At 36.3% G+C, this 23510-nt stretch overlaps 1 protein-coding gene across 3 annotated transcripts in view; it reads right to left on the bottom strand.

Annotated features, from left to right (window-relative positions):
• The window catches only part of MTREX (Mtr4 exosome RNA helicase), a 107676-nt gene that overhangs the window by 10445 nt on the left and 73721 nt on the right, over positions 1 to 23510 (bottom strand). For 2 of the 3 annotated variants that reach the window (XM_003980964.6, XM_045060724.1), the window contains exons 20-23: positions 15934 to 16044; positions 14497 to 14685; positions 9585 to 9748; positions 4084 to 4189 (exon numbers count right to left, since the gene is read on the bottom strand). In XM_003980964.6, coding sequence (XP_003981013.2) covers positions 4084 to 4189; positions 9585 to 9748; positions 14497 to 14685; positions 15934 to 16044 — 570 coding nt within the window. The remainder of the gene's footprint in view (positions 1 to 4083; positions 4190 to 9584; positions 9749 to 14496; positions 14686 to 15933; positions 16045 to 23510) is intronic. The other variant, XM_045060726.1, reaches the window with a different exon arrangement.

The following is a 23510-nucleotide window of genomic DNA, read 5'->3' as shown; positions in this document are numbered from 1 at the left end:
AAAACAGAGTTTTCAGGATATCCATCAATATCAAATTATAAGAACTTAGTTATTAGCACTTAGAATTTTTAATCACCTTAGTTGACATAAGCAACCTTTCCTCCTAAATTATAAAGTTATTCTATTTCAGAGGAAAATATTATACTGCTAAATTTATTATTTTCTGTGGCCACAAATGGAATAGAGGGAGAGCAAATATTATAAACATGCAAAGTAGTTTAGTTACATCAAAATTATTATAAGCTATTTTATCATAGTCAGATTTTGAAATAGTTTTGGTTCCCAGGAAACTCTTAGTCTGGAAACCGAAAATTTGGGGTAAAGAACATTAAGTAGTGCCCTCAATTTTTATTTTACCCAGGTATTTCTAGCTCTCTAACAAAGTATGGGATAGTTAAAAGTTTAGTCTGAGTTGTAGTGTTCTTTTTTTTTTTTTTTAATTTTTTTTTTTTCAACGTTTATTTATTTTTGGGACAGAGAGAGACAGAGCATGAACGCGGGAGGGGCAGAGATAGGGAGACACAGAATCGGAAACAGGCTCCAGGCTATGAGCCATCAGCCCAGAGCCTGACGCGGGGCTCGAACTCACGGACCGCGAGATCGTGACCTGGCTGAAGTCGGACGCTTAACCGACTGCGCCACCCAGGCGCCCCTGAGTTGTAGTGTTCTTAAGATTGCCTTCCCACTGATGAAAAGTTCATCACTTGTTTTCAGTTAGGATAATAGGAGTTTTCAGGCCTATTACCAACTGGGCAAATGAACTTAGACAAGTGGTTTGAATTCTGTGTGTTGGTTTTCTACCCTGTCAGAGAGAAATAAAAGGTCAGATCCTGAAAACCTATAAACTTGTGATTACAATAAAGACATTATTTGTGAACAAAATGTGATAAAGGCAGCCACAACAAAAATAAAATCATTATAAGAATGGTATATATGTATGTGTGACATATGTATATATCTACCCTGGATTTAAATTATATGTAAATTTTTTAAAAAAGCTCTTGTAATAGCTATGCCTTTACTTTAAGCACCAGTATTTACATAGCACTGGTTTTGTTTTGCATGTCATATGTATTAAGTGATAAATCATAAACTAGATTGTATATATTATTCCTGTCCAAATAAAAAAATGATGAATGGGGTGCCTGAGTGGCTCAATTGGATAAGCGTCCGACTTTGGCTTAGGTCATATCTCATGGTTTGCGAGTTAAAACCCCTGCATCAGGCTTGGCACTGGCGGTGTGGAGCCTGCTTGAGATTCTCTCTCTCCCCCTCTCAAAAATTAAATAAATTTATAAAAAAAATAATGATGAATGAAGGGGCACCTGGTTGGTTCAGTCAGTTAAACATCTGACTCTTGGTTCTGGCTCAGGTCATGATCTCATGGTTCATGGGATTGAGCCCCACTTCTGACTCAGCGCTGAAAGAATGGAGCCTAATTGGGATTCTCTCTGCTCCTTACCTGCTTGCATGTTCTCTCTCTCTCTCTCTCTCTCAAAATAAATAAATAAACTTAAAAAGAAAAAAAAGATGAATGATGAGAAAACAAAATGGCCAAAAAGAACTCAACATGTCAGTTTAATAGTGAACTCAACACTGCTTACCATCTTTGATATTGTGTCCATTCATGACTGATTAACAGTTATTGATCATTTCCACTCTGGTCATTATAAATAGAAGGCACTGGTCCTGACATAAGCAAGCTAAGTGTCATTTCACCAATGCTCTCCCATAAAATATATGCACAATTTATTCCTTCACCTCTCTTTGAAGTCTCAATTCAAATTTCACTCCACTGGTGAGGCCTTTACTAATCACCTTGTTTAAAAGAGTAATCCTATCCCCATGATTTCTGTCTGCCTCCTCTGCTTCACTTTCCTCCAAAACCTTCATCACCATTTGACATAATCTGTGTGTATTTTTTTTCTTCTTTACCTTCATCTACTAGCATATAAGTATCAGGAAAGCAAAAATTACTGCTGCACCTTAATGCCTAGGTCTGGGCACTGCATACAGGGGATGCTTAATACATATTTAGAGTCGGTTGATATTTATATTATAAAGATTGTATTTAGTCTTTAAATTACTTTTAATATAAAAAATGTAGGGACACAGTTTTAGAACACATTTCTAAAAAGTGAGCATATTAAGCAGACTTGTTCATATTTATAACAATTCTATGTGACTTTTAGCATAATTTTTCATTTTCATATTGAAAGGCACCACCACAACAACTGATACTACATATAATACAGTGTGGTTTCACTGAACAAATCTTAATTAACCACATATAGTGACATCTTCTCCCCAAATTAAGAATTATGGTTTAGTTTAAGCCCAACTCCTTTGAAGAGGAAACATACTTGGGCTCTCAGAAAACAGTACTTTTATAGTGCCACATTAGAAAAAAAAAAAGCAAGTGCAAAATATCAGCTCTAAGACAAAGTTGGACACAGGCAGAAGGGCAGCAATCCAGGTCCTAACTTAGGTCTTTTCAAAGAGAATTTGACAAATACTTTTAACAATTGTCTTTGAAATTAATGTAATGTAAAAAGAGAGTAAAACATAATATTTTGTAAAGTAATGTGTTCCTCATATGCAAATTACTTCACAGGTGAATACTGGACACTCTCAGAGGAGATAAACTGTTTCTGGATTTTTGTCCTATTTGTAATCATTGCCGTATCAGCTGTAATTCTCATCAATAATTAGGGAGCTGAGAGAAAAGCACCTACTTAAGTCAATAAGTAATGTATTTGATCTGCATAACAAGGAAATAATTAACAGATCAATGGCAGAAGGGAAAAAAAAATTGTCTTCTACAGTTTACTTGAAAGTTGCACTAAATGTATATAGTAAAAGGTCTTCTAAAAATTTAGATATCAATATTAAATTATTCTTAGGAGGCAAATGTCTTTGTCTTATTTTGTCCACTTCATCCACCATGAATAAAGTTTGAAATGTAAAACATGCATTTTACTTTTTAAAACAAATCATACGGGGAGGGGGGAGGTTGGCGCCTGGGTGGCTCAGTCAGTTAAGCGTCCAACTTCAGCTCAGGTCATGATCTCGTGGTTCACAGGTTCAAGCCCAGCGTCGGGCTCTGTGCTGACAGCTCAAAGCCTGTTGGCTGCTTTGGATTCTGTGTCTCCCTTTCTCTCTGCCCCTCCCCCGCTTGCACTCTGTCTCTGTCTCTATCTCACTCTCTCTCTCAAAAATAAACATAAAAAAAATTAAAACAAAACCAAAACCCAAATCATATCGGCTTTTGGAATAAAGTACAAGACTAGTTCATGTTCTTGTGGTATGCCATCTAGCACTTGTTTTTGATTTTTAAGAGCTGCTGAAAGGGAGCTCTTGCTAAACCAGCAATCAGAATCCTAGAGCCACCACCTCAAACATTGCCTATGAAGATTTTAGCCTCTAGGAGGATCAGCTATTTCAAAGTTGTTCTCCATTACTGGAAGGAGAGATATTAATTTAACCTCCCCTTTCATTTTCACTCTTTTGCCTCCCTTTATTTTCATTCATTCGTCTTTCTTTCCAGGACTATCTGACTAGACCAGACTTCAAATAATGCACTGAGTGTTACAGAACAAATTTAAAACTTGGAATGTGATTAATGACTATCTAGAAATAAAATCCTATTTCACTCTCCTTTCTGATAATCATATTTAATTATTTACTACTTCTCTTACTATATTTGTGTTGGAGTAGCAATTTTTTTTTTAATTAAATTCTTTTTTTTCCTTTTAATGTTTATTTTTGAAAGAGAGGGAAAGAGAATGAGCAATGGAGGGGCAAAGAGAGAGAGAGAGGGGGACAGAGGATCTGAAATGGGCTCTGCGCTGACAGCAGAGAGCCTGATTCAGGGCTCAAAGACACAAACTGTGACAGCATGACCTGAGCTGAAGTTGGACGCTTAGCGGACCCAGGCACCCAGGCTCCACAAGTAGTGTTGATTTCTAATTAACATTGCCCACATGTAAACAGGAAATAGTTTCATAATTAAAAATATCCATAACCACTAAGTTACAGGATATATGAATTAATAAATAAGGTATATTAAATCTATTAACTCACATTCTCTTGAAACACGAAGCAGCTTAGTAGTGCCGTTGCCTGTTCTGCAGACAGGTCATTGAAAAGGCCATTAAACATCATCTCAGTTAGAAGGAGTTCATCAGCACTAGATCACCACAAAAAAGAGAATAAATTTCAAATGTCATAACATAAAAACACACATATGTTAACATACATGTTAAAATGTAACAAGTTGTTTTCTTAAAATATTTGAGAGAGAGAGGGAGAGAAGGGGAGAGGGAGAGGGGGAGATGGGGAGAGGGGGAGAGGGAGAGGGGGAGATGGGGAGAGGGGGAGAGGGGGAGAGGGGGAGAGGGGGAGAGGGAGAGAGGGAGAGGCAGAGAGAGAGAGAGAGGGAGAGGCAGAGAGAGAGGGAGAGGCAGAGAGAGAGAGAGAGGGAGAGAATCCCAAGCAGGCTCCGAGCTATCAGCCCAGAGCCTGACACAGGGCTCAATTTCATGAACCATGAGCTCATGCCCAGAGCCAGTATCTAGAGTCAGAGGCTTAACCAACTGAGCCAGGTGCCCCAAAATGTAACAAGTTTTTAAATAAAGCCTATTATTTGACCATGATGAGTAATCAACGAGGATGACAAGGATTTATTTAAGAAAATGGCAGGTCTTTATATTTATCAACACATCACTAATAAATGTAAAATGGGAATTTCATGTAAAAATAACATTCTAGCAAACACCAAAATGCAAACATTTACTGAAATAATTTTATTTCTTAACTCTCAGCATACCAGGAAAAAGTGTCATCACCATTTTTCCTCTGGGTCCAGGGTTCCATTTAATTGTTTTTAAGTTATTTAACAAATAATTTATAACAAAAAGGATAATGAAAAACAACTTCATTAGAAATCTTAATTAAAATGTACCCATAGTAGCCACACATTTTATTCCACAGTCTCCCAATGTTGAGAATGTGTATAACCCAGATGGGCAATGGTCTTTAAATGCTACAAATTGCTGTTCATCAACTATCATCCACAAATCTGGACTATATCCATGTAGTATACGCAATTCTAAATTTTTTTTTTTTTTAATGTTTGTTTTTGAGACAGAGAGAGACAGACCATGAATGGGAGAGGGTCAGAGAGAGGGAGACATAGAATCTGAAACAGGCTCCAGGCTCTGAGCTGTCAGCACAGAGCCCGACATGGGGCTCAAACTCATGGACAGTGAGATCATGACCTGAGCCGAAGTCAGCCACTTAACCAACTGAGCCACCCAGGTGCCCCGCAATTCCAAATTTCAAATACATCCCCAAGAGGTACTAGCTCATCATCACGTCTGGTTTTTTTCCTGCACTTAATATTATCAAAATATACTACTGACAGCAGATTTTAAATACATCTCCTTTAAAGGTTCTAGCTTATTATTTTTGGTTCCTCTTTTGAATCATGAAAATACACTATTTTTAAAAATTTTGACAACTTGTAGTTCTGTTGAAGAGAGGAAAGCCATCCTCTTTGCTGCGTAATTATTGTACAACATTTTCATATTCAGGTTTATATTATACAGATTAGAATAATCGGGGTGCCTGAGTGGCTCATCAGGTAAATGTCCAACTTCAGCTCAGGTCAGGATCTCATGGTCCGTGTTGGGCTCTGTGCTGACAGCTTGGAGCCTGGAGCCTGCTTTGGATTCTGTGTCTCCCTCTCTCCAAATAAATAACAGTTTAAAAAAAAAAAAAAAAGATTAGAATAATCAATCCAACCAATTTTTTTTTCTCTCTCCAACTTTTTCTTGATAATTTCCTTATATTTACCACTGTTTTCAGTATTTGACCATTTAAAAACCGTATCAAACACAATTTAGCAAGCAAATCATAAAAGATGAAAGACAGTTATAAATCCTTCTAGTAGAATGGGATGATCCAAGTTCTTAGCACAAAACATTACATAACTCCTTCTTGAACCGAAAGAAAAGTAAAATAGGAATCGTAACTTTTTCTTTCTGTCCTTAGAGATCTATTATTCCCTTATTGATTCTTCAGTTTGAGAATTTACCTATAGTCTTAAGATTTTGCTTATATGATTTCACTATCATCACTGTGTCTTATGATTTGTCTAATAATTGGAAAATATCTTTCTTTTTTTTCTCCTTGCCATCATGGGTAGAAAACAAAAAATTATAAATTTTTAACTGTGTTCAATGGAAGCTACAAAAGACTACAAAGACAGTGTTTCTAGAATTCTGTAATCAAGGTTCCATAAAGTCTCTTACATTTATAAAACAGTAATCATGAGGGTGTTAACTCTATTTTTATTAAAAAAAAATTTTTTTTAATGTTTATTCATTTCTCAGAGAGAGTGAGACAGAGGGCAAGCAGGGGAGGATAAGACATAGAGGGAGACACAGAGTCTTAGGCAGGCTCCAGTCTAAGCTGTCAGCACAGGGCCTGATGTGGTGACCTGAGCAAAAGGGGGATGCTTAATGACTGAGCCATCCAGACACGCTGGGTATTCAACTCTATTTAAAAAAACAAACTTTACTTTGACTTCTAAAAAAGGATAAAGTCTCTAATTATCAATCTTTATAAATAATTTTAACTATTCAAAAATAAAGTTAAAAACTAAATTTGGCCTTCTGATGGTAAAAGGAGAGTTAAGTCAAACAAAGAGGACAGTACAAATAAGGCAAGACAACTTAAGGAACTACATGTTAACTATATACACCCTACAAAAGCAGACAGGAAAGATTACTAGATCATAGGAGAGTGATCTAACAGGTTATATAGGCAATTATGTAAAAAGAAAATTGAGAAACTCAATATAAGACTGGAGACATTCATAGCAAGTTTCATAACATCTAGGAAAAATATGCAGGAATGAGCAGGATTTGAGGTGGGAGCGAGGGAAAAGGTCATGCTAAGAGAAAGAAATACGTGGGATATGGCTACAGAGGAAGGGCAACAACACTAAATTATGGAATTTATTCTAAAAGCATTAGGGAATAACTGACAGGCTTTTATCAAAAGATTGACATGATAGGATTTGTGCTTTGGAAAGAATACTCTGAAAGCAGTATAAAGGATGGGTTATAGACACTCAAGATAGGAAGCAACAAAAATGAGGGCTTCTGTAGTACCCTAGCAAGAAATAATGAAGGCCCACTAGTAGTCAGTGGGAACAGTTAAAGGGGCACAGATGTGGAGGAAACAGGAAGATGGGAAGAGAGAGAGAAGGAAGAGTAATCTAGAATGACTCCCAAGTTTTCTCTTCAGAGGCTGGGTCTTATTCAGCAAGACAGAAACCAGAGGGAGAAGCAAATACAGGGGGAAAGGTAACATACTTTCATATGTGATAGTGTTACTTCTATCTCTCTACCTAGTCTGTTTTAGAATATAACCAATACCATTCTCCCAAGACTAAATCCAGCTATAGATACTTAAGAGAAATTAATTTCTATGTTGTTAGATTCTATATAATATTACAAAGAAATAATTCCAATAACATTATTTTTGGCATATGAATTAGTAGATCAGTGTTGCGGTGAAGCTTTATTCCTGGGTAAATTATTAACCTTAAGGTGCCTACAATTCTTTAATGACAAAGTAGGAAAGTAGGTTTAAGGAAAACTAGATGCTGACATGCCATATCTAACTTGAACAAATGATATATTTGGCCCAGACAGTGACTAAAAAATTCTGAATTAGCTTGTGAACACTTAAAAAAAAAAGGGATTTCATTTCACCTAAAAATCTGGATTTTTGGCTTTTCTAAATTGAAAAATCTGATAACACATTATTCCGTAATAACAACTATTTGGGGCTGGGTTGTTGCTGCCCCCTTTTGGTGGCCAAGAATTGTTCTGGTTTACCACAGTCTCCTCCTGGCTGGCTCCTGTAGACACCAGTTCTTAACATCCGAACTAAATGATCAATAAGAGTAGTATGAATAGGCCCGCCCCAGAAATGTCTGAAAGCATATACAAGGCCTATAATTCTCCAGCTCCATCCATTAGAGCCACGGTGAATATACAAGTAACTGTTTCAAAAACATTTTTTATGAACTCATTGAGAATAATGGTTGTTAAACCATGGACAAAACAAGATGTATCTTCAGGCTAATGGAAATCACATAGAGACCTTGAACCAGAACCGTTCAATAGGCCCTTCCTGAGTTTCTGACACACAGAAACCACCAGAGACAATGAAATGACTGCTATAGTTTCAAGTCATTTAGTTTTAAGGTCATTTGTAATATGGTAAAAGATCACCAAGATAGATAATATCTTATATCCAGTTTTATGCTGTGGCCTATAATATGCTTTGCTGTAATTCCCTAATTGTTAGCCCCAAACTTTAATAACAACTTTAATATATATAAAAAGCAAATGGTTATTACACTAAAGTTTAAGGTGGGAATATGTCCATAATTGTAAGTAAGAATTCAGTACACAAAACTGTGTATAAACTAAGATTAGAATTATGTAAAAATCCAGAATGCATTAACAAAAAGAAAAAAAGGATTACATCAATATGCCAGTTGCATTTGTATCAAATAGTGGAATGAGGGGCGCCTGGGTGGCTGAGTTAGTTGAGTGACTTCAGCTCAGGTCATGATCTCACAGTTCGTGCGTTCAAGCCGCAAGTCAGGCTTTGTGCTGAAAGCTTGGGCCTGGAGCCTGCTTGGGATTCTCTGCCTCCCTCTCTCTCTGCTCCTGCTCTGTCTCTCAAAAATAAACATTAAAAAAAATTTTTTTAATTAGTAGGTGGAAGAAAATTTTTTAATGTTTATTTATTTAGAGTGAGAGAGAGAGAGAGAGAACGAGCGAGCGAGCATGAGCAGGGGAGGGACAGGAAAGAGGGAGAAAGAGAATCCCAAGCAGGCTCCACACTATCAGTGTGGAACCATGAGATCATGACCTGCGTCGAAATCAATAATTGGACACTTAACTGACTGAGCCACCCAGGCACCCCATGAGATTTTTAAAATTCTTTTTCTAATTTCTCTAATTTAATTCTTTTCTAATTTCTCAATTTCATCATCAAAAACTGCATTTACTGGGGCGCCTGGGTTGTTCAGTTGGTTAATGTATCCGACTCTTGGTTTCGGCTCAGGTCACAATCTCACAACTTGTGAGTTTGAGCCCCATGTCAGGCTCTGCATGCTTTGCCAGCACAGAGCCTGCTTAAGATTTCTCCCTCCCTCTCTCTCTCAAAATAAATAAATGAACTTAAAAAAAAAAAGTGCCCATTTAAGGTGCCTGGGTGGCTCAGTCGGTTAAGAGTCCAACTTCAGCTCAGGTCATTATCTCACATTTTGTGGGTTTGAGCCCCGAGACGGGCTCTATGCTGACAGCTTGGAGCCTGGAGCCTGCTTCGGATTCCGTGTCTCCCTCTCTCTCTGATCCTCCCCCACTCGCACTCTGTCTCTCTCTCTCTCTCTCTCAAAAATAAACATTAAAAACAACAAAAAAAAGTGCCCATAAAAAAAAAAAACACACACTATCTCATTTTAAAATCAGTTTTCTAGAACAACCAGGTTTTACCTGCTTATCTCACAAGCCACTCGTCCTTTCATCTCTATGACATCAGAAGAAGTAGCAAATCCCAACCTCCTTAAAACACGTTTGCGGCATTTGAGCTCATCCATTTGTAGGACAGTTCTTGCTTTCTTTAGTTCTCGCTTTGCAGATTTAATATCTATTGCAATCTAAGGCATATGAAAGTATAAAGAAAGTTCAATAAAGTAAACAAAGTAAAATGAAATTTACTCATGTAATGAAATAAAAAATCTTTCATAATGATACCTTACAAGGATACCTGGAACTTCTTAGATACTTACCTAGGATATTAGAAAACAGGAAATAATACATCTGTAGTTATTAAATACTTGTAGAAATGTTAAAAATATGGAAATATAAAACATCCATTTGAAAAATGTAAGGCAACTTAGGGAGATATAGGAGTTGATAAAGTTTAAGAAGTTGGGGAACAGAGTATGATTCTTGCTTAAATAAAGAGCAAGGAGGAAAGTCTAGAAGGAGAGTTGGACAGCCAGCAGCTAGATAAGGTAACCTGCTGGAGGTAGAAAAAGTCAGTGGTAAATTAGAATAGGCTTTCCCAAGATAAGATTTGACCATTAATCATGCTTCTAAAGCAGCATCAGCTCCAGCTTTTCATCCTTAGAAAATGAGGGGGTAGCTTAGAGAAGAGCAAAGAGGAGATATATGAATCTTATTTCTTGGCTACTAATATTTCCCCCATGATGTGTCCTGAAAGGTGTTCCTTTCTCTTTGCCTTCTAATTCTATCATAAAACTGCCAAAGCTGGAAATGGCTTTAGCAAAGAGAACAGGTCTTTATTCTATATTTTAAAAGGAAAATGTATTTTTAGGTCATCCTTCAGAGTGGATGAGTTTTAAAATTCTATTTATCAGTAAATATTACATACTTTCAAACTGTGACAAGAATATCATAGTACAAGAACAAGACAACACTGGATTCCAAGGTTAGGGCTTCAAGTTCAGAAAAAGACTGGCAAAAAGGAAATTTTAGGGAATAGAAGTTAAAATTCAAAGATTCTGGAATTTTGGCGATTTATTAAGACTCAGTTGAGGAGCAGAAATGATAAAGGCAAAACAGTGGTCAGTAATGGATATTTACTGACAGCTAACTATGTACCCTATTTTCAGTGCTTTACATTATTTATTTTTAAAAATTTTTAATGTTTATTTATTATTTTGAGGTGAGGGGCAGAGAGAGGGAGACACAGAATATGAAGCAGGCTCCAGGCTCTGAGCTGTCAGCACAGAACCTGACGCAGGGCTTGAACTCCTAGACCGAGAGAGATCATGACCTGAGCTGAAGTTGGAAGCTTAACTGACTGAGCCACCCAGGTGCCCCGAATTTTTATTTTTTTAAAAATGTTTATTTGAGAGAGAGAGTGAGCGCCAAGTGGAGGAGGGGCAGAGAGAGAGGGAGAGAGAGAATCTCAAGCAGGCTCTGCACTGTCAGCACAGAGCCTCATGGAGGGTTCGATCCCACAAACCATGAGATCATGATCTGAGCTGAAATCAAGAGTTGGACACTTAACTGACTGAGCCACCCAGGTGCTGCTACATTACTTCATTTAATTCTTATAGCAATATATAGGGTAGGTAACTAATATTAAATATGAATTTTAGGGGCGCCTGGGTGGCGCAGTCGGTTAAGCGTCCGACTTCAGCCAGGTCACGATCTCGCGGTCCGTGAGTTCGAGCCCCGCGTCGGGCTCTGGGCTGATGGCTCGGAGCCTGGAGCCTGTTTCCGATTCTGTGTCTCCCTCTCTCTCTGCCCCTCCCCCGTTCATGCTCTGTCTCTCTCTGTCCCAAAAATAAAATAAAAAAAGTTGAAAAAAAAAATTAAAAAAAAAAAATGAATTTTACAAAGATAAAAATCTGAGACAGAGATTACTAAGTAATTTGGTCAAAATCACAGAGCTAGTGATTAATAAAGATGGCATTCAAAACCACTCTGCCAGCCTTGAGAATCCAATCTCTTAATGGTTATCTACACTGTTATGAACAAATGTGTTGTCATAATGCTATGAGGATAAAAAGAATGCTTTCTATGCTAGACAATTTTCTGCATAACTAGCATAGCTATACTAGCATAACTCATCAGGTCTATTATATTAAAAAAAGTTGTTTTCTACAGTGTCTTTGAAAGAGGATGTCCTCTTTAGGATGACCTAAAAGAGAAGACTGATAAGTACTCAGAGGCATATAAAGCTTACCAGTTAGTAGAAGACAGTCCCCTATTAAAGATTTTTTTCCTCAATACATTTTACTGAAATGTACTTTGGATATACTGAGTTAAATAAAATATTATTAGAATTAATTTCACTTTTTAAAATGTGGTTACTGGACAATTTGCTTTTTCAGACAATGCTACAAGAACATACTTGTACTACCTCACCTTGGAGTCTCAATTCCTAGAAGCAGGAAAACTTGGTCCGGTGTGAGCACTTAAAATGATGACAGCTGAGGGATCAGATTTTTATCTTCTTAGGCAGGGTTAAGGGATGTGAAATTTATCCTTCCGTCAGTAGGAGGCCATAAAAAGACTTTTTTTTCCTTGCCTAAATTGTTAACTCTTTGTAGTTTTCTTTCATTATAAAATGTTATAGAAGCACATTACAGACAATTAGGGAGCAAAAAACAGGAAGGAAAAAACACTGCTATAATCTCATTGCCCAAACAACCACTTAAGGTTTCCCTTTTTGTCTTTTTGGTATATGTTTTTATTTTTGCTAAATTATAATCATAGTCCACATCAATTTCAGATCCAACTTTTTACATTTAATGCTCTTGTGTGACCATTTTTCCACGTACTGTTGAGTTTTCACAACAAGATTATTTAGTCAGTCCCTTAGCCAGACACTAAGGCCTTTTTCCTTTATGTCAGAGTCGCTCAAGTAACACCACTCTCTGTGGCTTCGCACCATTTTCTTTGTGGACGTTTTCCAGTCATTATTCAACCAAGCTCAAGTCTCTTTGTTTTTGTGTTGTGGAATTGCTAAGGGTGACTCTCTGGTGGAAACAGAGAAAGTAAATTTAAGAAGGTAGGGAGCTGATGCAATGGTCCCAGGGAGAGATGAACATGCCAGGATCATGGGTATCCTTGTAGAAGTTACTAACGCTTTTGGTTTCTCAGTTTCCTCATCTTGAGCAGTACCTTCATGGTGGATCAGAGCATGGTACACTACACGTCCACCAAGAACACAGCTGCTGTGCTCCACCGCAGCCCAGGGCCCCATTATGTTAGTTCAAAGAAAGCTAGAAAGAGTGTTGTAAAACTGTGAACTAAACATACTACTCTGTTAAGCCAAGAAGTTTCCACTCACACACTTGTTCAATAAATACTAGGTATCTATTTTATAAAGAGATCACTTGGGATAGAGGAGAGTACAAGAAAGCTAAAATGAAATGCCTGATCCTAAAGAGTTTAAAATAATAGTTTGTGTAACAGGAAGACTAATGTGATAAAAGTGGCATGCGATTAAAAGCTGAAAAGGCTTAACAGCAAGGAGCTGTAAGTTTGAAGGCGGATGGAACATTTCTAGAGTACAAAAGATTCTAGTTGAAGAGAAGTATACAGTGGAAAGGAATGTCTTCACTTCAAAAAGCTTTTCCTAAATTCATTGTTCACAATGAATAATGTATCTGTGAGGCAGTACAAGTATGTTCTTGTAGCACTGTCTGAAAAAGCAAATTCTCCAGTAACCACATTTTAAAAAGTGAAATTAATTCTAATAATATTTTATTTAACTCAGTATACCCAAAGTACATTTCAGTAAAATTTATTGAGGAAAAAAATCTTTAATAGGGGGCTGTCTTCTAACTGGTAAGCTTTATATGCCTCTGAGTACTTATCACACTCTTATGCTCTTTTAGGTCATCCTAAATTAATTATCTGTAAATTAACTAGCTTTTCTGGTTAGAGACTACAGCTAATTACCCTAAAAGCTGAGCTATTACATACCACTAGGAAGGCTATAATCAAAAACACAGACAATAACAAGTGTTGGTGAGAACACAGAGAAATAACAGCTTTCATAAATTGCTGTAAATGTATGTATGTACATTTACATACATGTGAAGTGGTATAGCCACTTGGGGAAAAAGTCGGCGGTTTCTCAAAAGGTTAAGCCTAGACTTACTATTATGACCCAGCAATTCTACCTAATTCCACGCAGGAGAAATGAAAATATCTTCACACAAAACTCGTACATAAAAGTTGGTAGCAGGGTTACTCAAAACAGCCAAAAAGTGGAAAAACCCCAAATGTCTATCATCTGTTGAACTGTTAAACAAAACGTGGTATATGCATATAATTGAATATTTTTCAGCCATAAAAAGGAATAAAGTACTAATTCATGGCTACCACATGGATGAACCTTGAAGACGTTATGCTAAGTGGAGAAAGCAGACACAAAAGGCCACATACTGTAGGATTTTACTTATATGAAATCTCCAGGATAGGCAAATTGACAGAGGCAGAAAGGAGATTTGTAGTTGCTAGGGGCTGTAAGATGGGAGAAATAGAATTGCCTGCTAATTAGTATAAGGTTTCTTTTGGGGATGATGGAAATGCTCTGGAATTGTGACAGTGGTATGGTTGCAGTTATCTGTAAATATACTAGAAACCACTGAAATGTATGCCTTAAAAGGGTAAATATTACTATACATGAATTATATTACATTTAAAAAAACTTAAGAAAAACCATCAAATACCACATTATAACAAAATGATCTTCATCTTGTCTTGCTGGTAAGAGGTGATGGTCTCCTCAAAAGATAAGGAGATATTTCCCTGTGTTAGCTGATGAAACCAATAGGAAAAGAAAATAGAAAACACATAATCATCTATTTAGTAAAATATACAGAATTTTATGATACAAACTAAGTTTCTGCCATACCTGTGCTTTTTTTTCACAAAGAGTATACACTGTTTCCAAATTTGGATCATTGTGAAGTGGATGAGAATACATTCTATGTTCAAAAGCCTCTACTTTCTGGATGACTTTTTTCAGCCCTTGATCTTGAATGCCCATATCATCAATAGGATCTAATAAGGGAACACCATCAGGAAAACGTTTCTGAACTTCCTGAAACAAAAAATTTATAGACAAAATTATTTAAGACTAAATATTTCCTTCTATGTATTTCTGTGCACAAACACATTGAAAAATGCACTTAAACTGGATTGCACTTTTCCGTTGCATTTGGTTTTGAAACCTCCTTTTGAATCATACCATGATATACCGATACAGGGATGTGTTAAATTTATTAATAATTTTAGTATTTAGAGCTGAATAGTTCTAAGTGTGGTACAACTTATTGCTAAACACATTATTATACATTTAGGTTGTTGTAACCTTTCACTGTCATAAATAATCCTATATTAAACAACCCAGGTGTAAATAGTTTTCAGTTTTCATATTATTTCCTTGGGGCTGATTCCTAGGGGAGTGGGGTACTACTGAGTCAAAAGACAGAAGTTTTTTAAAGGGTCCAGATTCCTGTCATTAATTTTGTGTTTTGGGGTCTTTTTTTTTTTTTTTTTTTTTTTTTTTTTTTTTTTAACATGATTTAACTGTTAAATATAATGAGCATCTGAGTTCAGAGAAGGGACAGCTCACTGTAGGCTGGTACTGCCCTGGGGAGACTTTCAAGGTCTTGGGATAGGCCTTAAAGATAAAATAGAATTTGGTGAGTTAGGGATAAAACAACAACAACAAACAGTTTATCCACATAAAAAGTCTATAAAACTGTCAAGACAATTATTCAATTCAGAAAGCCTGCCTAGGACCACAGCTTGAATGTTCCTGCTCTACAATGAAAGCATCCTGTTTATCTTTGTTTTCTCAAATTCAAGTACAGAGCCTTTGCTGACCAGTAAATGATAATCCAAATGTTTGCTGACCAAATAACTAACAAAATTCCATTTTCTTCCCCTACTGGAAAATAGATTTCTAGAATGTCATAATTTTTCTTATTGAAAATAAAACTAAAAAATGGTTAAAAGTCCTGGCACATGATTTTTATACATAAAATTTTTTAATGCAGTCTAGTTATTTTTACCCAACAAATAAAGCAAAACATTTTGCATAAAACAGTAGCTATGTTTTCCTTTTTGGGTTCTCCCTTACTTCTCACTTTTGGTATATTCAAGGAATGGACAATCTATACAAAAATCACGAACTTCCACTACTGGCAGTGTTCATAGTTTTTTTTTTTTTTTTTTTTTTTTTAAAGAAAGAAATATATTTTAAAGCATTTAAGCTGTCTTGTTATAAATTCTATTTATCTTTACATAAAATTTTTATTTAAATTTATAAAACTAATACGTGTACCTGTATTGACTTTAAAACACTCTGTCTATTATCCACTGGCCGAAGGTCTTTAGGAATATAAAGCCTAACACTGCTGATAGCAGACAGGAGGTGCACCAAAACTGGAACAACCTACCAAGAAAAAGTTACAGAATGCTACAATTAAAACTGCACATTTTCAAACTCTGTCATTTCCCAAATTTAGCTTGAATCCTTAAAACGAAGCTGTATTTACAATTTGTAACACATATGATTAAGTAGGTAATAATCACAATAGAAGCACATATCTTACCAGAAACTGTATTTCAAAAGTAAAACCTAATTCAAACTTCTAAATAACAGGTAAATAAATGGTACCTAAAAATTAGTTATTCCCTCAACACAGAATCCATGCTTTATTTATTTGCATGTACTCATTATTGGCACTTTTTGAATATCTTAAAAATATAACAGCACTACACAGGAAGGAAAGACTCCTGTTTATGGGTGAGTAGGATTCATGTAAGCTCTAGATAGGTTTTAATGAAGAGATGAAAAAAGTATTTCAACCACAGAAAACAGTATACTCCATTAGACATAATATTCAAGAATCACCTATCTTCAAACTTTCTTTCATGTTCTCTCCCGACAAGAATACCTTGTCCTCACCATGAAGTATACCATTTTGCTTCCTTTAAGGACACTGACTTAGAGGTTGTCTGTACACTGAGAAGTTAACACTTTTAAAGGTCCAAATTTATCAGTGTATTATTCTCAATGGCTACCTTACTCTGATCGCTACTAAAAAAAACAGCTGCCATTGGCTTGCTGGTTAACAAATATATTCATAGTGTTTTATTGAATAAAATGGTAGAGCAGTTGAGCAGAGTTTCTAGAGTCAAGACTGCCTGGGTTTTGATTCAGTTTTCTGCTAGTTTTGAGACCCTGAGGAAGTCCAAATTTTTTAGGCTTCATTCTTCCCATTTTAAAAATGAAGATGAAATTATATCTATCTCATTAAACTGTTGTGAGAATTAAATGAAATAATGCATGTAAAGTGTTTTAAAATAGTTAATAAGCACCTTTAAAAAATGTTATTTAGTGTAAAAGCTAAAAGAACAGAGATCATATTCAAATACCAAAGAGAAAAGAAAGAAAAAATGGAGAAAGTATGTATTGTTTAAAGCACACAACTACAACTTCTTATTCAAAAGTGACTAAAATAATAATACAACAAACTATCCACTGTATTTTCTCAACTAGATCTTTCCAACTGTTAATAGCTTGCCATATTGTGCTTTTCCTCTTTCTAGTTAAGACTCTGGGATTTTGGTGGGGGAGTGTTTTTCTTTCTGCCTTCCTTTTTCCTATTTTAACCATTTAAAATTAATTTGCAGATAACATGCCACTTCACCTCACCAGCAAATACTTGATCATGTATCTTCTAAGAATTACCTCATTATACCATAAAAATTTAATAATATAATCTAATATACAGTTCATATTCAAATTTCCCCAAATGACTCACTAATGCCATTTATAGATACTACCACCAGCTTTATTTTTTTTTTTAAGTTTATTTTTTTGACAGGGAGAGAGAGAGAGAGAGAGAGAGAGAGAGAAAGAATAAATCACAAGCAGAGTTGGCAGGATTAGCATGGAGCCTGATACAGTGCTCGAACTCATGAAACCAAGAGATCATGACCTGAGCCAAAAGTGAGTTGGACACTTAACTTGACTGAGCCACCCAGGTACCCTGATACTACCACCACTTTTGGATCTAAGATCCAGCCAAGGATCATTTCTTGCATTTAGTTGTCAGATCTCTTTAGCCTTTTTAAATCTAGAATCCTGCCTACTTTGTTTTTATGGAATTGACATTTTTATATAATTTCAAATTTTTAGAAAAGTTACTAGAACAAAGAGTTCCCATAAACCTTTATTCAGATTCACCAAATATTCACATTTGCCCCATTTGCTTTATCATTCTCTCTTCCCACACATATACCACATCCATAGTACAAGTATTAAAAGAGGAAAATTTAATGTTGAAACAATTATTATCTAATCTATAATGCATATTAATATTCCATCTACTTCTCCAATTGCCTCCTAAAATGTGCCTTTTATACCACACTTGTTCTCTCCCACCACTCTACGTATCCAAATTAGGATGATAAATTATGTTTACTTGTGGTAATTCTTTATTTTACTTTAATCTGGAACAGTTTCTCTTTTGTGTGTGTGTGTGTGTGCTGCTCAGGACACTGACATTTTTGAATACACTAATTATTTTATGAATGCCTCTGAATTTGGGTTTGTCTCATTATTATGAATCATGAAATTCAGGATATGAATTTTTGGCAGAAATGATGTTTTTTGTTCTTCCTGTCCACTGGTCAACATTACTAGTGATATTAATTTTTATGACTTGATTCAAGTGGTTATCTCTGGCATTCTCTAATGTAAACTTACTACTTTTCCCTTTACAATTAATAAGAAATTTATAGGGATATTCATTACTTTGTAAATATCCCATTCCTCATTTAAACTTTCAACTCACTAGTTATAGGATCCATGGATTAGTTATTTGGTAGTTGCCTAATGGTGACTTTTCTAACATATTCGTTCCTTCTATATTTTACCTACCTACCTACCTACCTACCTACTTACCTATCTACCTCAGTATGGATTTGGGGCTGCTTTCACTTGATTATAATATTTTAATATAATTATTTTTATTTTCAAGTTGTCAATTTCATGTTTAAATAAGACATTTATGAGGGCTGAACTGGTTACTGAACCAGCAATTTGTGACCCTTGCAAATAACAGATGCAGTGTCTGAATCATAAGAGAACACTGACATGTATGTACATTATTCAAAATGTCAGAAAACAACAACATCCAGGAAGACATCCAGGTGGCTTACAGACACATGAAAAGATGCTCAACGTCACTCATCATCAGGGAAATACAAATCAAAACTATGATGAGATACCACCTCAAACCTGTGAGAATGGCTAACATTAACAACACAAGAAACAACAGGTGTTGGCCAGCATGCGTTGAAACGGGAATCCCCTTGCACTGCTGGTGGGTATGTAAACTGGTGCAGCTACTCTGGAGAACAGTGTTTTGGAGGTTCCTCAAAAAACTAAAAAAAAAACTACTCTACAATCCAGCAATTGCACTATTAGGCATTTACCCAAAGGACACAAAAATACAGATTTGAAGGGGAACATGCACCCAATGTTTATAGCAACATTATCAATAATAGCCAGACTATGGAGGGAGTCCAAATGCTCACTGATGATTGGATAAAGAAAATGTGGTATACATATGCAATAGAATATCACTCAGCCATCAAAAAGAATAAAATCTTGCCATCTGCAATGACATGGATGGGGGTAGAATGTACTATGCTAAGAGAAATAAATGTATCAGAGAAAGATATAATGAGTTCACTCATGTGTGGAATTTAAGACACAAAACAGATGAACATATGGGAAAGCTGGAGGAAAGAGAAGAAAGGGACACAAATCACAAGAGACTCTTTAATGATAGAGGATAAAATGAGAGTTGACGGAGGTGGGTGTGAGATGGGCAAGACTGGGTGATGAGTATTAAGTAGGGCACTTGTGATAAGCACTGGGTGTTGTATGGAAATGATGAATAACTGAATTCTACTTTTGAAACCAACACTGCACTGTATATTAACTAATTAAAATTTTAAAAAAGGAAAAAGATAAGCAAATGATAAGGTAGCTAACATCAGAAGTCAGTAAGTTTAAGTGAATACAACCTAAATAAGTTTCAGATGATCTCATTTCTTCAAATCAAGGACATTAGCTAAAATATAATTTTTGAATTTTTCATCCAGAAAAGATACATGTAGTTTTTTTTAGTGTTTATTTATTTTTTTGAAGGAGAAAGAGACAGAGCATGAGCAGGGGAGGGGCAGAGAGAGAGAGACACACACACACACACAGAATCTGAAGCAGGCTCCAGGTTTCACGCTGTCAGCAAAGAGCCCAATGTGGGATTCAAACTCACAAGCCATGAGATCATGATCTGAGCCGAAGTTGAAGGTTTAACCAACTGAGCCACCTGGGCACCCCCAGAAAAGATATTTTTTGAACTAACTACATTTTAATCAAGTCCAGGCCCAGTTATTTAAACCAATATGTTTTATTAAATTTTAGATTTATAAAAACTAAATGTGTGCCTTGATCTAATTTTCCTTCAAGAACTCTGGAAATTAACCAAAAGCTTGCAGCAATCCAAGAAGCATTTAAAAAGCTTAATTGTGTATCATACACACTCCAAGTTAAAAGAAAGAAAAATGACTATGGAAATGCCACTTCCTACTCATATTTCATGCAAAGGAAATCTGGTTTAAACCTATCCAGAGTAGTCTTCACAGTAAGTAGAGTTGAGAGATGAAATTTCCTTATAAATTGTCTATGAATCCTGTGTCCAGGATTCCTATTCAAAATATTAATTTACAGAAGTGAACAATATTATATACATACACTATGTCTTAAGGTATAGTCCTTCTCTCTGTTTTACTAGTTTGATCATTCAATAGAACTCAGAGTTCTTTTTAAAAAGGCATGTTTCATGCTCTGTGTATGTTCCTTTCTCAGCTGGAAATGCAATTCTTGTCTGAAAAGATCCTTACAAGTCAGTTTTCTTTTTTTTTTTTAATATTTTTTAAAATGTCTATTTAGTTTTGAGAGAGAGAGAGGGAGCGAGCGAGCGAGCACACGAGCATGAGCAAGGGAGGGGCAGAGAGAAAGGTAGACACAAAATCCAAAGCAGACTCCAGGCTCTTAGCTGTCAGCACAGAGCCCAATGTGGAGCTCAAACCCATGAACCGTGAGATCATGACGTGAGCCTAAGTTGGACACTTAACTGACTGAGCCACCCAGGAGCCCCAAGTCAGTTCATTTTCTTAATACTTCTTTTATAAAACCTTTATTGACTTCCCCCCACCAAACACACTCTACTCCAGTTGGAGGATACATTTTTGATGTTCACTAACTTGAGCACAAAATGTTCCCCCCATTAAGCTGTAAACCCCTTGAAATCAGAGACTATATATATAACTTATACTAATACATCCCCACTTAATTCCTGGAAATAAACTGAAAAAATGTTATATGCTGGGGTGTCTTGGTGGCTCAGACGGTTAAGCATCTGACTCTTGTATCAGCTCAGGTCATAATCTCATGGTTTTTAAGTGTAAGCCCCATGTCAGACTCTGGATTGACAGCACAGAGCCTGCTTGGGATTCTCTCTTCCTCTCTCTCTGCTCCTCCCCCACTCATCATCTCTTAAAAATAAATAAAAATTTTAAAAAATGTTATGCATTGGGTGACTCATTCAGTGAGGTTCTTGATTTTGGCTCAGGACATGATTTCATGTTCTAGAGACTGAGCCCCCCTGTCGGTGTAGAGCCTGCTTGGGATTCTCTCTTCCCCTCCCCCGCTCACTCTCATGCTCTCTCAAAATTAACCTTTAAAAAAAAATTATACTTCAATTATACCTCAGTTTAAAAAATGTTATAGAAGGAAAGACGCAGGTTGCCTAGGATCCAGTGGCATCTACTCTGCACAAACCATTAAAATGAGACAAATCATGATCATTATGTAGTACAAAGCTTCTCAATATCTTTAAGTAAAATGGGCACAGAGACTAAGCTAAATAAAATCTGGGCCAGAGGCAAGATAGACAACAAGTACGTTTTCCTTAAAATACTAACTCCAATGAAATTAGTCATTAGATCATTATCTTGAAGAGTCAAAGCCTTCAGTGTGAAAGAATGCCATGACTTTTCATCGATGTCTGCCAGGAGAGAAAAAGAATGTTGGCATGTGTGCCACATGCTTGCCATTCCAAGCTGCAATAACTTCAAAGGTCCTTTTGAATACAGTGACTATCAGCTAAATTGTGGGAGTTTTACTCTCATTTACAGTTAAGCAGTCAACTGTAAAATACACATTATGGAAAAAAAATCATACAAGTTATAATAGGGCTGAAGTTTGAGCAATGAAATTATAAGATTGAATTGAAACCAAATGTTAGGTAGGATTCGGAAGTAATTATACTTTTAATTATCACTCTAAAACATTTAATAATGAATAATATCCTTCAATACTGCCAATTCCAAATTTCACTCTCATTTGAAATGATCCAAAGCAGCATCCTCTGATGCTGCAATGGCAGATTTTAATTTCGATAAATCAAAGGTTATTATATCATATATCATCACAAAGACATTTCTTAAAATTCCTAGGAATACACCACATACTTAAAGTAATGCTTTAAAATAACAAAATTCCAGTATATCTGTCTTCAAATACATGCTTGGAATCTTAATATTGAGGTTTTACCTGCAGTAATTTTGTCCTAATTATTAAAAGGGGGGGTGAGATATTCAAGAAATACAGGTATCTCATATGGCAAACTGAATGTTTTGCAATTAATTGAAACCACAGGTAAACTGAGGAGCTTGGGAAGATGGCAGAACAAGAGGATCCTGAGCTCACCTCCTCCTATGGACACACCAAGACCTTAACTACAGTGCAGCTCATTCTGAAAAGGGACCAAAGACGTATAACAGCTCTTCCACAATGAGGATAAAGAAAAAAGGCCATACTGAGAAGAGTAGAAGGGGGCAGGGACACAGTTGGGAACCAACTCTGTCAGCATGGTGACCCACAAACAGGAGCGATATCACAAGCACACAGTTCCACCTGAGGAGTGAAAGGATCAAATCCCACATCAGGCACCCCTGCCCTGGGATGTGCATCAGGAAGAAAAGCCCCCTTATAACATCTGGCTTTGAAAATCAAGGAAACTTCACTCTGGGAGAGTCGGAGGGCTAGAGGAAACTTAGAATCCACTCCTAAAGTGCCAGTGTATTCATTCAGTTTGAGACCCAACAGAAAGGCAGCAGTTTGAAAAACATACAAGTTATTAAGTGAAGGAGATCTACTAAGTAATTTTAGGGTGTGTGCCAAAAGGGCTGGAAGTGTAGGAATTTTCTCGAGAAATAAAGTCTTACCAGGTGCCATTTTTCTTCCCCTCCTGTAGCCTAGCTGGCCTGATGCTTGCAGAAGCCAGTTTTGACACTCTCCATTTACCTTCTAGCACTGCTCAACCTGCTCTGGTGTTCCCCTGTGGATCATCCAACCCACCTGCCCTGGCAGGAATTCCCCCCAAAGTGGCTCATGCCATACCATACCCACCAGGCAGCCTCAGCTAGAACCTGTGTCCACCCAAAGTGACTACTGCCAATATAACTAGTGAGCAGCAGCTAGAATTGGTATCTTGCCCGCCAGCATGGTCTCAACAATTATAGCTGGGCCTCACTAATTAAAACAAAAGAAATGAATAAATAAAATTACTCTCAGTGACTAAAATAAAATAAAATAAAATAAAATAAAAATGGAATAAACGCTTCAAACAAAAGATACAAACACTGACTGAAAGGATAAAAAAACAAGATTCATCTACGTGTTGCCTACAAGAGACTCCCTTCAGACATAAAGACACAAACAGACTAAAAAGTGAAGAGATGGTAAAAGACATTCCATGCAAATGTAAGTGGGGG

Source organism: Felis catus, chromosome A1, assembly GCF_018350175.1.
Source record: "Felis catus isolate Fca126 chromosome A1, F.catus_Fca126_mat1.0, whole genome shotgun sequence".
Lineage (NCBI taxonomy): Eukaryota > Metazoa > Chordata > Mammalia > Carnivora > Felidae > Felis > Felis catus.
Note: the sequence above shows the minus strand (reverse complement) of the source record. Positions and strands in the feature narration are given on the sequence as shown.